General features: G+C 44.4%; 1 protein-coding gene across 3 annotated transcripts in view; it reads left to right on the plus strand.

Moving 5' to 3' along the window:
- spn-E (tudor domain containing 9 protein spindle E) overlaps positions 1-14,411 on the plus strand; it is a 176,914-nt gene that overhangs the window by 17,171 nt on the left and 145,332 nt on the right. For all 3 annotated transcript variants that reach the window (XM_075866907.1, XM_075866908.1, XM_075866909.1), the window contains 5 exons: positions 858-1,079; positions 4,954-5,076; positions 10,678-10,758; positions 11,269-11,427; positions 13,337-13,440. In XM_075866907.1, the coding sequence (XP_075723022.1) occupies positions 858-1,079; positions 4,954-5,076; positions 10,678-10,758; positions 11,269-11,427; positions 13,337-13,440 (689 nt within the window). The remainder of the gene's footprint in view (positions 1-857; positions 1,080-4,953; positions 5,077-10,677; positions 10,759-11,268; positions 11,428-13,336; positions 13,441-14,411) is intronic.

Raw genomic sequence — 14,411 nt, forward strand, 5'->3', positions numbered from 1 at the left:
AGCTCAATATTTCTTGCCGTAACGATGGGAACAAAGATAGTGACGACGCATTTCTAAAGTCACGTGAGTGGTCAATGCAGCGCGCACAGATTGAAAATGTAGCTACTGTTTGCCGCAACCGCTGTGCAGAAAACCACGGTCGCTATCGTCTTGTTCATAGATAGCAAATACGATCTGAAGTTGCGCACCTAACACAGCTGTAGATTAAAAGGTAATAAAGCTATAAAACAACACAAAGCGTTTCGACTTTTTTGTCGTTCACTTATGGCCACGGTTGTGTGGAGCTTCGTCACTTTTAGTTGCAATTTTCAGTTGGCCTCTAACAAAGCTTGGGCGCGCTCGTTCGCGGTGCTGCCGACCTCAAACCGCGAGAGGAAGAAAAAACTTTCCGCGTGTTGACGCAAGGCTGCCTTCTTTGCATTGCTGTGAAGCTGTGCCGTGAAGCCAACCTGTGCACCAAAATTCTTGTATAATTCACACTTCGACTTCAGCCTCACATTTTTCGTATATCCAGATCGCGTTATACGTGAGAAAATACAGTATGTTCATTCAGTGTTCGGCCAGGTACAGTGCAAGTTTGGGAGAGTTCAATGCATGCGCTTCTTGGGATCGACTAGTCGTAATCATCAGATGTTACCAAATTTTGTGGTTTATAGATGCCATTTCGCTCTAACGGAATTTTGTGACAATGAATTTTGTCATGGGTCCCATCAATTTCGTTGTAGTGAGGTTTCACTGTAAATACGGTATTTGTCATATGCACATTTATAGACATGCCTGGGTTCTGCCTGAACTTCCCTCATTGTGAATGCCTGTTGAGCCTTTAATATTATGCGCACGTTTCATGGTGTTGGTAGATTCTGCGGATGATTGAGACGTACTCGGTGGTGGTCATCCGGGGCACCACGGGTTGCGGCAAGACAACACAGGTTCCCCAGTTCGTGCTGGACCACTGCGCCTCCATGGGGACCCACTGCAATATTGTGGTGACACAGCCGCGCCGCATCGCAGCCATCAGCGTAGCACACCGCGTCTGCCAGGAGCGCCACTGGACGCTTGGAAGCATCGTCGGATACCAGGTGCGATGGAGACTCCCTCCAGTGCCTCCACCTGAACTTCGGTCGGGTGAATGACTGCATACTGTTCAGGACCTTTGCGATGATCAGTTCTTTACTTTAAAATTTCTGCGTACAGTGAAAAACTTGTTTTTTTTTTATATCCTGGCTGTATTCGGAGCATAACATTACTGATTACATATTACTTTTGACAAGGATATAACTTGTACGTTTTCCAAAAAATTGACTGAAAAAGGACAGAAAAATAACAGACAAGTTAACTTGAGTGCAGAAAAAAACAAAGTAAGCCCACAAAAAAGTCACATAATATTTTAACTCTGCCTTGAGTAATGTTGCTTGAATAAGGTTTGTTTAAATAATATCAAGGTACTGTATAAAAATTCACATGCAGTATATTCCGGGGCTTGCAAATGGGTGAAAAATAGTTATCGCTCTAATATGGACTGAGCAAAACGGTAACGAAAAACATTTATTCACACGCTTACTTATCATGGTCTGACGAACTTTATTCCGAAACCTCCTAGTCGGAGATGTCCTCCCATAGCACCTCATCATCAGTGCCATCAAGGGCGTTTGAAATCGAGCAATTCTTGAAGGTACGATGAAGACCCAAACTTCGGTAATGTGTGTGCACAGTGGCCCTGACGAGGCCCATCTCAGCCATCAGGCAGGGGTCACAAGGGTCACTTCTGGCCCTCTGGGCCTCTTGATGTGGTGATGAAATCCTTAAATGGTTTATTTAGGCACACGTCAAGCGTTGCAGCTGGCATGTCTTCTGGCGACGAGTAGCGGTGTGCGGGAGTCTTGTAGCAGTCGCTTCGCGGAAGTGGCACCGAAACACGTCACGTTGAGTATTGATGGGGGGCCTTAGCAGTGCTCTATGGCTCCCAAACGAAGTTTATCGATGTTCGTTCGACATCGGAAAATGAGCCATATTTCGGTCGCCAAAAGCTCATCTGGCTGCTGCACACAGAGAGGGCATTTCGCTTGGCCCAACTGCAAATGCGTCGCACATTTACATCAAACTGCCGACCAGCAGCGCAGTTGCCAAGGGTTTGGCAGATCACCTTGCTTTTAAAGCAGCCGATTTCGCGGTCCTCGTATACCGTATGACCGAGCCATCGGGAAGTAGGACTAACGCTAGCGCTACTGAATGCAGAGGCCTGGTGATGATGGTCGCACTGCGCAATGGTCGCACTGCGCAAAAGCAAAAGCAATGAATTCTTGGCTGAAAGTTCTTGGGATCTGCATATTTATTTTGCCCTCAGAGCCAAAAGGGATTACAGAGGTGGTCGGCTATTAAAAAAAAAATGTAAATGAAACATAAAGCAAGGAATACGTCCTACAAATAAAGCTCTTATAAATAAACGCTTGCTAATACATTTATATATTTATACATGTTAGCTAAACAACACAGTACCTAATTATACAGTGGGAGCTATTGTAACAGCAACAACAAAAAACTTATTACACAATGTTAGCTAATGCATATCTAATCAAGTTGTTATCACTTATAGCAACAATGTCACCGGGAAGTGTTCCACTGCTTTTATCTAGGCGGCAAAAATAATTGAAAAAAGTTTTTGTGTTGCATGAAGGGACGCCTACTTTGTGATAGTGGTCAATGCGGTGGGATATGTGCTGTGGGCGAAGAAGTGGTTGGTCATGCAGGAAGGGATCGTGGTACATGTTGTGAAATAGTGTTATCCGGGAGACTTTTCTGCGAGATGTTGAAAAAAGGAGAGCAAGAGAAGTTTTTATGGCTGAAATACTCGAGGTTCTCTTATAATTAGATTATGTAAAACAAACGGAGTTATTTTGAACAAGTTCAAGGGAAGTTGCCAGATTATTATAGATGGGGTCCCACACGGCTGTAGAGTATTCTAGTTTAGAGCGATTAGTATTTTATGAAGCTGCAGTTTTAAGCCATATGGAGTGTTAGAAAAGTTACGTCGTAAATAGCCAAGCATGGGGTTGGCATTGTTCATGTTGTATTCAATATGAGGTGACCAGTTGAGCTTAGTTATGTGAACTCCAAGATACTTATAACAGTTAACAGAATCCAGAGGAATGTTATTAAAATAGTAAGGTGGTGTCGAAGTAGAAGTTCTCGATATACGCCTGATTTTGCACTTTTTAATGTTTAGGTCCTTTAGCAATTTTTCACACCACTTAGCTATAGCGTTAAGGTCGGGCAGCAATATGTTAATGTCATTATCGCTAGTAATTTATCGAAAAAGGATGCAGTTGTCAACAAAGAGATAACTGTTATTTGATACAACTGGTGACAGGTCATTGATATAAATGAAAAACAGCAGGTGGCCTAAGACTGACCCTTGCGGGAATGCCAGAGTGAACTTCGCGAAGAGAAGAATTATGACCGTTTGCAGTAACGAATTGTGATCTGTTAGTGAGAAAGCATTTAATCCACATTAGTAAGTTTTAAGCATTATCAGCAAGATTGGGTAATGAGCGTGCGGCAGCTCTCATCTCTCACGCGTATTTTGGCCCGCGCAGAGGAGGGGAGTGAACAATCTCTCGAACGCCCTTATCTCCCAGTGGAGAGGATCATACTTCTTGGCTGACGTTGGGCTTAGCTGGAACAATTCTGTTGTTACGTGGTGCACTAAGGTCACTGCAGTCGTTGCACAGCCTCCGTTTGCGAAAAAGGCGAGCTTTTCAGGCACAGCGAAGTAACTACCGAGACACTTAATCACGTTCATCTGTGTACTTGTGAGTACGCTTCGTGCGTCATTTGTGCGTGAGAAACGCGGGGCACGTTTCGATCTGCTCGCCATTCTGCGCTTGGCCTTCCAATTTGTTGCTATCGCGTTCATTGCTTCGCTTTGGCGGCAAAGCAGTGACTTTTTCCGAGTTAGTCGTTCGGCTGCAGACATATGCCAGTTTGACTGCACTGAACGGGTCTAAAACCTGCTTAAAGATGTGCCTGGGAAGGTTGCTGATTCACTGTTACTCATGCCAAAGTTTGCTTTGGTATAATCCCGTATTGCTTTCTTTTTTTTATCTGCAATGGGACAGGGTGCGTTGAATGAAAATGATAGTAATGAATGATCACTGATGCCTGGTACATAGGTTATAGCGGTAACAAAGCCTGGTCGATTTGTTGAGATCAAATCAAGAATGCTAGCACTCTTAGTAGTTGCCCCAAAATGGTGACGCTAATTCTTGTGTCTGGGTAAGCACTGAGCGTAGGTTAATAATTTCATCCGGTTGTGGCAAAGACAATATTGAGAAGGGTGCGTTTGTGTTTCTTATTATACTATAAAAGCTAAAATGTCCGAGCAGAAATAGAGGATGTGGTGGAAATCGTGTCTAAACTATATTAATTGCGTTGTGAAGTTCATCGACAAATGTTGAAGGGGAAGAGGGAGAGCGATAGCATGTGCCTAATATTATGTTATGGTTACTATAGCCCAGTAACATATGGTTACTATAGCCCAGACCAGCTTCAGTTCAGTGTTAATATGGATACAAGAAGGAATGTCTTTTGACACCTCTAGAAGAATGCTGCCTCTCCTGCGCATTGTCCGATCACAACAGGTTTATGTGAAAATTATTTGCGTCGTGAAAGATTTCATGATCACAGACACTGCTGACGTCCCCTAGGGGCATATAGTCCGGTGGGGGGGGGGGGGGGGGCACGGACGAAATTTTGCATTGTAAAAACTAGCAGGGGAAAAAAAGAACCTCTGTACGTGGGCTTTTATGGTAATTTAGTTTTTTTTTTCAGAAGTAATAGTTACATAATGTCATTGTTTTCTGCCAGATGTAATCTTAATGTAAGTTAATTATGCTTCGGAAGTAATTTGCTGTATCTGCTTGGCTTGGCTCATCCCACATTGCCGGTGACTCGCAGGTCGGCATGGACAACCAGACGTCTTGCGACACACGACTGTCGTTTGTGACGACGGGTGTGCTGCTGGAAAAACTCATCTTCAAGAAAGATATGAACGATTACACGCACGTGATCATCGACGAGGTAAGCTTTAAGGGTGGAGGCTACCATCGTATGCCAACTTTTTTTTTGTTTATTTAGAGATCTCGTCAAAATTTTCAGGATATACTCGTAGCAAAGGGGTTGGAACTGCTACAAAATTTTGGGAAGTTATGTTCACTGATTCTCAAGTTATGGCGGTGTGTAAGAACAGTGCGCATGGTTTCTCTTCTTCCAGGCCTAAAGAGCTTTCAAAAGATGCTGGAACTGTGTAATGAATTATAATGATTCACATATGGATAGCACAGGGAGTGATGGAGCTCCTTCTGAATTTTCTCACTGAAAAGCTTTAGCAGACCGTTAAATTTAGTGTTGGTGATTAGAATATTATCAAATTTTGATTGGGTATCGTAACTAAGAGACTCAGTATATTGAAAAAATAGGCTTGTCTCCCCCTCAAAAATTTAATCATACAAAATATAAAAAAGAATTATGGACATATGGTGGGTGGTTCCAGACATATTGCTAGAGCAAGCAACCTCACTAGTCGAAGAAGTAATTTTGGGGAAACGACATTTGAAGTTGTACCAACGATATTCCCAGTGATAGAAGTGCTGCTCCAATTGCTTCAAACTGCTCCAAAAGAGGAGTGTTGCTCCATGCTGCTCCAAAGTGCAATATTTGCTAGTAACTGCTCCAAACCTTCTCCAAAATGGTGTTGGCAAACTAAAATGAATGAAGTTGAACAATGGGACCATCCCGCGTGCCTTAGCGTAACCAAAGGCAAGCTGTATACAGTCGCCGACTGATTTTCCGGACTCCAAAAATTCGGACTTGTTGGATATTCCCGACTTCATAAATGCATCGTCAGGGATCCCATAGAGCTAATGCATTGTTTCGACCGATTTTTCGGGCGAATTTGCCCCTGAAAGTTCGATTTTTCGGACTAAATCGCTCGTTTTGTGCCACGCCCCAAGCCATTGTGAACGCCGCCATGTTGGATTTTCCGTCGGCTTGGCTAAGCTTGGTCTTCAGATGCTTTTCCTGTCTCCGAGATTGGAATGCGCACGCCATATTTTAAGTTTCGGAGGCCGTGTTTGCTTTTTAAAAGACGCGGTGATGGATGCCGTTTTTTCGTCTGCGGTCAGCACTATCGTCATCACATCGCACGGGGAGGAGGCGAAAGAAAAATTCTTTTATTGTCGTTGCAGCTTTTTTCGCATTCGCTCGCAGGATTTAAAGCTGGACGGTTGTGCCCTCGCGATCTCCGACATCAGCGTAGCTCCCGCCGACTGGTTCGCCCTCCGCGGTCTCCTGACGCCGTGCAGCTCTCGCATTGTGGTGCCCCGCCCTTGGACTGTTTTGACCGGATCCCCACTTTCCTATCTCCTTCTTTTTTCCGTCGCTTGCCTGTCTTCTCCGTCTATTTTCCTTCTATTCTTTTTATCCCTCCTCCCCCCCACCCCTATAAGGCACTGCGCCGTGTCGCCTGAAGGCAGACAGAAATTAGGTGCCTTTTTCCTCTTCATTCTAACCACTAGCACCACCATTCTGCACGTTTTGTGTCGCGTAGCGTCGAGACGTGTGCTTCGCAGCGGCTATCTGCGGCATCGAATTTTGTGTTCTCGGTGCCATGGCTCCGCCATCTGTGCCATCGCGGGAGCCAGGTGGTGTGAAGAAGCGTGGGAAGTATACGACCCTGACGATAAAGAAGAAAGCTGCCATAATCAAGCTAATAGAGGGTGGACGTTCGCAGCTAAATGTCGCCTAAATATACCGCGTTGGCGTTGTCACCGCGTTGGCGATCTCCGCAGCCGTCGGCGGCAGAGATCGCCAACGCGGTGACAGTTTTGTCGAGCGTTTACGGCGACGATGTCACCTTGGCGCAAATACGGGCAAACCAAATTGCCTCCAAGCGTAGTTTGAGGCAAGGCAGCATCAAGGACTTTTTTAAACCTGCCTGATGCAATAAACTTCAGATTTTTGGCGAAAACGAATTTTTCGGACTGTTCGATTTTTCGTACTTTTTTTCGGTCCCCGCCAGGTCCGAAAAATCGTTCGGCGACTGTATACGCTGTCATCCTAGTATGCAAACCAGTGGCGTAAATCCAGGAAAATCGCAAGGGGTGACATATACCAGGCCATGGTGGCCACTTCGTATTTTTACTATGGGTTGTATAGTTATTTATATGAGAACTAAATAATGCTTTCAAATAGAACTTTTAAAATTAAGCACGGTTGTTCTATTCAGACTTTTTTTTTTCACATTTTTTTCTATTTCCATAGTCCACACAGTTGAGGGGCATTTAATACAGGTACACAGTAACAGATAAAGAGCCTTTTAAAATGTTGATTACGCTATATTTATCTGTTAGCTCAATTATGTCACGTGTTCAAGCTAAATTTCAAGGGGGACACTTGCAAGGGCTGTCCTCCCCAGCATGAACACAAAAAATTCAGGACTCGTTTGACCCTTCTTGCTTCCATTATTTACACCAATGATGCGACTATACCGCTTGTATATTAGCTGCATACTAGCATACGGCATGTTTAATAATGATTATAAATATTTATTAAATGCTTAAGTGATGTTTTAGACTACAGGAGTCGTTACAAAGATGCGTCTGCTCTGAAAATGCCAATAGCAACCATAAGCTATAGCTTTTTTTTCTGATCAAAGACAGAAGCTTGCTCCAAAGCACCATTTTTTTTTTTTGCTCCAGAAAGCAAAATGTCGCTGCTATCACTGTATTGCATTCTCAAAAGGCATAAGGGTCATAATGTGTCAAGTCCTTTGCAATGTACAGTTTCTTGAACACACTGCCTTCAGTTTGAGGTGCCTTGTTTCCCTAAAACGCAAAAAGATTGTCACGATTAGAGTGTTTTTTGATGTCAAACCTCTAGCACATATGATCTTTCATCTGTTGTGACTTTTTTCCCTTTCTTTTTCCTTAAAATTCTTTTCTGACTACAAGGAACATGTATAAATTTTGAACTAAGTTTTTTTGTACCAAGTGGTGTAACAGACATAACAGAAAGTAAAATGATATACTTTAATTAGGCCATATGCTGTTTACAATACGCAAGCTTTCTTGTATTGACTCTGCCACTAATTTAACTAGCACTATTTATTGCATTTGACCCTTGAATCATATTTATTGGATACTAAGACTGAGATGTCCTCATCATGACAGTCTATTCCTTCCTCCCAAATAGGCTGTTATGGCCAAGACACGATACCAGAGCATATGAATTTGCTTCGATTAGCATTTAAATTACTGAAAATTTCAAAGTTTTCGCTATGAACGAATTCGTGCAAGTTAGTTCGCATGTAGCCTTCTGTAAAGGTGACGCTGCAGTGTGGGAGTGTTATGCCTTGAAAGCACCTATTCAAAGAAAATCTGCTCTGCCGCGAAGGCACCCTTCAAATTTATTGAACTGATTGAGCATGGTCAGATGATGTTGCCGATCGGTAGTCGAGGCTACCGTGAACATATGAGCCAAATATTATAGCGCAGCATGCGGCCTGCGATTCATAATAAATTTTTGGAATCAGCTGAAAATTGCTCTATTTTCTCGGCTAATGACACGAACTGAAAAATGACTTGTCATAGCCATTCTCTGATTTGACATTGCACGCTTGGTCGTTTCTGGGGCTGTCGCGGGAGGCCGCCACTTGTCCACGCCTACGTGCGCGATCGCACAAGTTGGAGGGGTTACCTATATTTTGGTTTCTACGGTAGTTGCTTACGGCGAAGCGCACTTCGGCTAGTCCGCTAGCGCTAGTGTCCTTGCCCGCAAAGTTTGCATTCGTCTCGTATTGGCGCGGTGAGTGGAGCTAGCTAACGCTTAGCCAGAACTCCAAGCAGTAAGCTCAGCTGCGATGCCTGGCGTAAAAAATGTCGTGTCCGATCACGAGTACAAAGAGCGTTTCCGGGATGGTCTATGTCAGGAAGTCCGAAATGCAGATAAGCAGAACCTATCAATCTAGGCGGGTCTAACGGGTCGGTTCGAGACGCCTATCTGCAGTGTTCGCGACGAATGCAGCGTTATCGCAATCTCGTAATTGAGCTTCCACTTGCAGTGGTCTCACAGGCCTAACTATGACACAATACTAAATGAGCGTCTATCATCACACGAAACAAGTGCACAGGCATTACCACTTTATTGCGCGATTTTCGACGGCTGTGACCTTGCGACGCACCAAGGCCTAAGCAGCAGATGTGCTTTCCCGGTTCGGCCAATGGTGAGGCGTGTTGGAGCACCATGGCGGCTTAGCCAGTCAAAGGCCTTGAGACGACCTTTGGACATTTGCTTTTTGTGTGCTTGTTTTTAAAGGGAGGAGCCAGCTCAGGCGGGGAATTCGAACACGGAAAAATGCTTTTTCCAAAGAGCCTAAAGCAGCGGTGCTTGTTCGTGCTGTTGCGGAGCTACGATTTCTTTAAAGTGTTTTTTTTCACCTCCACGATGATTCTCGCCACTTTATCAAGTGCAACAAATTTTTAGAAGTACTTCTAAGTGATTTTTAGTGGAGATATTTCGGAATCGGATAGAAGAAAAGCTGCAGAAACTGAAAATCAGATTTTCAAAAAATGGACTTTTTGCCCATTTTTCGCACTACGAAAGCACGTCTCCCCTTAGGATGTGTATGAGTGCTTCGGTTGGGTTTTTACACCTTTTCATTGGAACAGTTGAACGGATCCTTTTCGTAAAATGTAAAACTAGCTTTTATAAGATGCAGGCTTTTAATCTGATCGCAATGTAGTTGTTTGTGCAAATGGTGAATACTAGTGGACTTTTATCTGGGGCGCAATTCTTGATGTCTCTATCGTAGACTGTTCACTTTGGCCTCCTCTGATCGGCTGTAGCTTGGAAAGCAGTGCGCTTCCCGTTTCCGGTCCTTTTGCAACATCAGTTCCCAACTCTTGGCACAAATGAGAAAGATGGAATGCTTTTCGCCACAACGAACGCTGCCCCACATATCCACTTTTTGGACGCACTTCTCGGAAGCTGTGCCCTTGAATTAGGTTTAACTCGGCCACTAGTTCGACGCACCTGGATGGTTAGTACGCATTCCCTGCACCATTCTTGAACACTTTTGCTCGTTCGTACGCAAGTTCAGACTTGCAGACGTGCCTGTTACCGTACTATCGACGTCAATTGAAAACCAAACGGCGGCAAGCCTTTGCAATGGTATAGTGCGCGCCGGTCACTGGTGATCATTGGACTGCGCGCACTCTACCATCGTGAAGACTTGCTGCTGTTCAGGTTGACGCCGATAGTACATCTCATCCACTTTCCGTCTTTTTATGCTGGGAGTGTGCTGGCAACTTTGGTGTGCAGACGTGGCTCAGGAGCGTCATGACGGCACAGCTTGCTGCTTTTTCGAGTTACTGAATGTGCTCTAGTGAAGGAGTGTCCACAAAATGGGCACATCTGAATAGCTCTCCTGCACGCTGGGAAGTGAGAAATGTAATCTGTTATTCTCGCAATATGAACATTCATAAGACAGGCGCCAGCATGGGTGACGAGAACTTTCCCTTTACTTGAACCACGAAAGTTGCTCAAGTTAGTGAGGGCTCTCTATTCTCTTTTCTTGTTTCTTTTTCTGAAAAAAAAAAAATATTTCGACTTTCTTCTGATCAGGTCCACGAACGAGACCAGGAAACGGACTTTCTCTTGCTCGTGGCGCGCAAATTTTTGCGGACCAACTCTCGTGGTGTCAAGGTGAGTTAGTTTACGAATTTTTCAGAGCCCGAGCGTGCGGAGTTCTGCGATTGAGTAATTCCAGATTTCTGTGGTTTTACATGGGAATATTTACAAAACGAAGAAATGCTCACGAATCGAGACATAAAATAAACCGTCATGTTTACAGTGCAACTATGCGTTATGGCGGCGTGGCTTGCAGGGATGGGGCATACAATGCATAACATTTTTTCAAATAATGAAGTAAATAATCTCATTACTTCTGTAATTGGAGTGCAGTGCACACTCTTTTAGAGCAACTTGGCAGAACTGTGAAAACTTGTTTGGCTTGTCAGAAGTGCCCGCCAATGAAATTTTATGTGCATCCAAATACATTATGCATTTACAAAAAGGCATTCAACTGTAATTGTCTGGACAATTTTACACCTTGGTACCTGTGTTGTTACCCGGGTAACCTTTTTTTTCTTTCAAGAGAACTCTGTAAATCTGTGCCATGTTTTCAATCTCGCTTCTGTGGTGAATTAATTGCAGATCATCCTCATGTCGGCCACAATCAACGTGGACTACTTTGCGGAGTACTTCTCGACATCTTTGCTTAACCGGCTGGAGCCAGCGCCCATAATTGAGATTCCAGGCAAGATGAAGGAGGTGCGGGAGTACTACATCGACAGCCTGCGTACCCTGGGCGAGGTGAGCACTCTTTAGGCTATCACCTGGCGTAATCAGGTGCAGTTCTGGTGGAATCACGAGTGAGCACTCTAGATGCCACCACAAGATGTTAGTCATACTCAGTTCTGGTGGTGTTGTGGATAGACACCCCTGGTACCGTCACCAGACCTTGTAGCCAACTGCTGTTGTGATGTAGTTGTGGATGAGCGCTCCTGGTGCCGTCAGCAGACCTTGTTGTCAACTGCCATTCTGGTGGTGTTGTGGGTGAGCACTGCTGTTTCCATCATGAAACCTTGTTGTCAACTGCAGTTCTGGTGTTGTTTTGGGTGAGCACTCCTGATTCTATCACCACATATTGTAGACAACTGCAGTTCTTGTGCTGTGGGTGAGCAGTCCTGGTTCCATCATGAAACCTTGTTGTCAGCTACAGTTATGGTGGTGTTGTGGATGAGCACTCCTGGTTCAGTCACCAGACCTTGTAGCCAACTGCTGTTGGGGTGTAGTTGTGGATGAGCACTCCTGGTTCTGTCACCAGATCTTGCAGCCAACTGCTGTTAGCGTGTAGTTATAGATGAGCACTCCTGGTGCCGCCACTAGGCCTTGTAGCCAACTGCTTTTGTGGTGTAGTTGTGGATGAGCGCTTCTGGTGTCGTCACCACATCTTGTCAATTTTTGGTATTGTTGTGGGTGAGCACTCCTGGCTCTATCATCAAACCTTGTTTTCAACTGCAGTTCTGGTGTTGTTTTGGGTGAGCACTCCTGGTTCCATCGCCAGATATTGTAGACAACTGCAGTTCTGGTGTTGTGGGTGAGCACTCCTGGCTCCATCGCCAGATATTGTAGACAACTGCAGTTCTTGTGGTGCTGTGGGTGAGCACTCCTGGTTCCATCATCAAACCTTGTTAGCTGTAGGTATGGTGGTGATGTGGGTGAGCACTTCTGGTTCCATCACCAGACCTTGTAGCCAACTGCCGTTAGGGTGTATTTGTAGATGAGCACTCCTGGTTCTGTCACCAGACCTTGTAGCCAACTGCTTTTGTGGTGTAGTTGTCGATGAGCGCTCCTGGTGCCGTTACCAGACCTTGTAGTCAACTGCCATTCTGGTGGTGTTGTAAGTGAGCACTCCTGGTTCCATCATCAAACCTTGTTGTCAAGTAAAGTTATGGTGGTGTTGTCGGCTAGCACACTTGACACTGTCAGTAGACGTAGTGATCAACCATGGCCCCGCCGCGGTGGTCTGGTGGCTAAGGTACTCGGCTGCTGACCTGCAGGTCGCGGGTTTGACCTCCCGGCTGCCGCTGCTGCATTTTCGATGGAGGCGGGAATGTTGTAGGCCTGTGTGCTCAGATTTGGGTGCACGTTAAAGAACCCCAGGTGGTCGAAATTTCCGGAGTCCTTCACTACGACGTCTCTCATAATCATATGGTGGTTTTGGGACGTTAAACCCCACATATCATCATTATCATCATCAGTGGTCAACAGTGTTTTTTGTTGGAATTGAGTGAGCAGCCGAGATGTTGCTTTGCCAAGTGTGAAAACTCGATTCAGGTTCCTGGTCAGAGTGGTCAAGTTCTGATATCAAAAGGCAAGAATGTTTAATAGAATATTAAAAAGAATAGCCCACTTGGTCAACTTGCAAGTTTCCCACTGCACCAGCTTATAATTATATCTTCATTTAAGCATCTAGGACTGACAAATGACTTTTTTATACCTTATGTCAGTGGGGCCATTAGCAATGTTGTAGAGCTATACTAATTACAGTGTTTTTTATACCTTATGTCAGTGGGGCCATTAGCAATGTTGCAGAGCTGTACTAATTACAGTGTCTCTATTTACGGTAGACAACTGTATTGCATAATCTGTGGTTTTTGATTGGATACTTTGCTGAGCTGTCTCACTTCCTTTTTCTCCTGTGACTCATTGCAAACAGCTTCCAGAGTTCAATGCGAATGAACCCTGCATTGCACCAGAGTCGTTTCGCATTGCCCAACGACTGATCAAGATCTTTGACAGGATCGAAGTCATGGAGCAAAAGTAAGTGCATCACTTCAACACGGTCTGACGCACAATTTGTAGATCTTCCTTAAATAAATGTAATGGGGGACTCTGGCACTGCGATCATTCAGTCACCATGGAAATGATGGGTTGTATGCATATTTGCCTAGTCTTAATGCTCGCTGGCTTCGAACGCATTTGTGGCTTTGTTTATTGCTGTTTTGGTTTTGTTTTAAATAACGAAAAAAAAGACCGTTGGGAACTTCACGAGCCAATTCGGATTTGTGAGCCTAAAAGGTTACAGTGGCAAAGTGTAACTGATTAACATTTGCCGATTGTTGTCTCGTGACACAGCAGATACAAGTCAAGTGAAGACAAATGGAGCCGAAAGTACGAAGATCAGATAAATTTGTGCACTACCCATAATTCCCATGTTGCTAAAGCGCTGTGGGGTTCAACTCCCATAGACACTAGCGCCAGAGTTCCCTATAATGTATTCATAGGAAAGTCAGTGGTTTTATTGGCTAAATTTTGCGTTTCTGTGAAGCTTAAAGCGAATTAGCGCCTTGACAGTAATAAACTTGTGGGAATGGGCCAAGACTGATGTTTTTTGATTAAGCGACTGAATGAACAGTGCCCGAAGTGAGCTTCTACCAAATTGAATACCAGAACAAATGCCAAATGGTACTTCTCGTAAAGTTTGGAGAATAGCAGTTTTGATAGCGGCAAGTGCAAACTTAATATCGGAAAGTTTCAGTGAGTACATTGTGCTTTGGGAAGTTTTGTTTATGAAAAGCACAAAAAACTAAATCAAAACAAATAAGCAGTTTACACATGTCATAGTTTCATACAATAATACCTAGAGAAATATCTGGCACTGCGACCGTATGCCCCCATGGGAATTATGGGAAGTACAGGCTTCGGATTGGATTGCGTTGTCAATCGCAGTGTCAGTTTCATTCTTCGCGTAGTGTGCGTAGTGGGGCACAGTGCAAAGCACTAATACACTG

The sequence above is a fragment of the Rhipicephalus microplus genome, chromosome 6 (genome assembly GCF_043290135.1).
Source record: "Rhipicephalus microplus isolate Deutch F79 chromosome 6, USDA_Rmic, whole genome shotgun sequence".
NCBI lineage: Eukaryota > Metazoa > Arthropoda > Arachnida > Ixodida > Ixodidae > Rhipicephalus > Rhipicephalus microplus.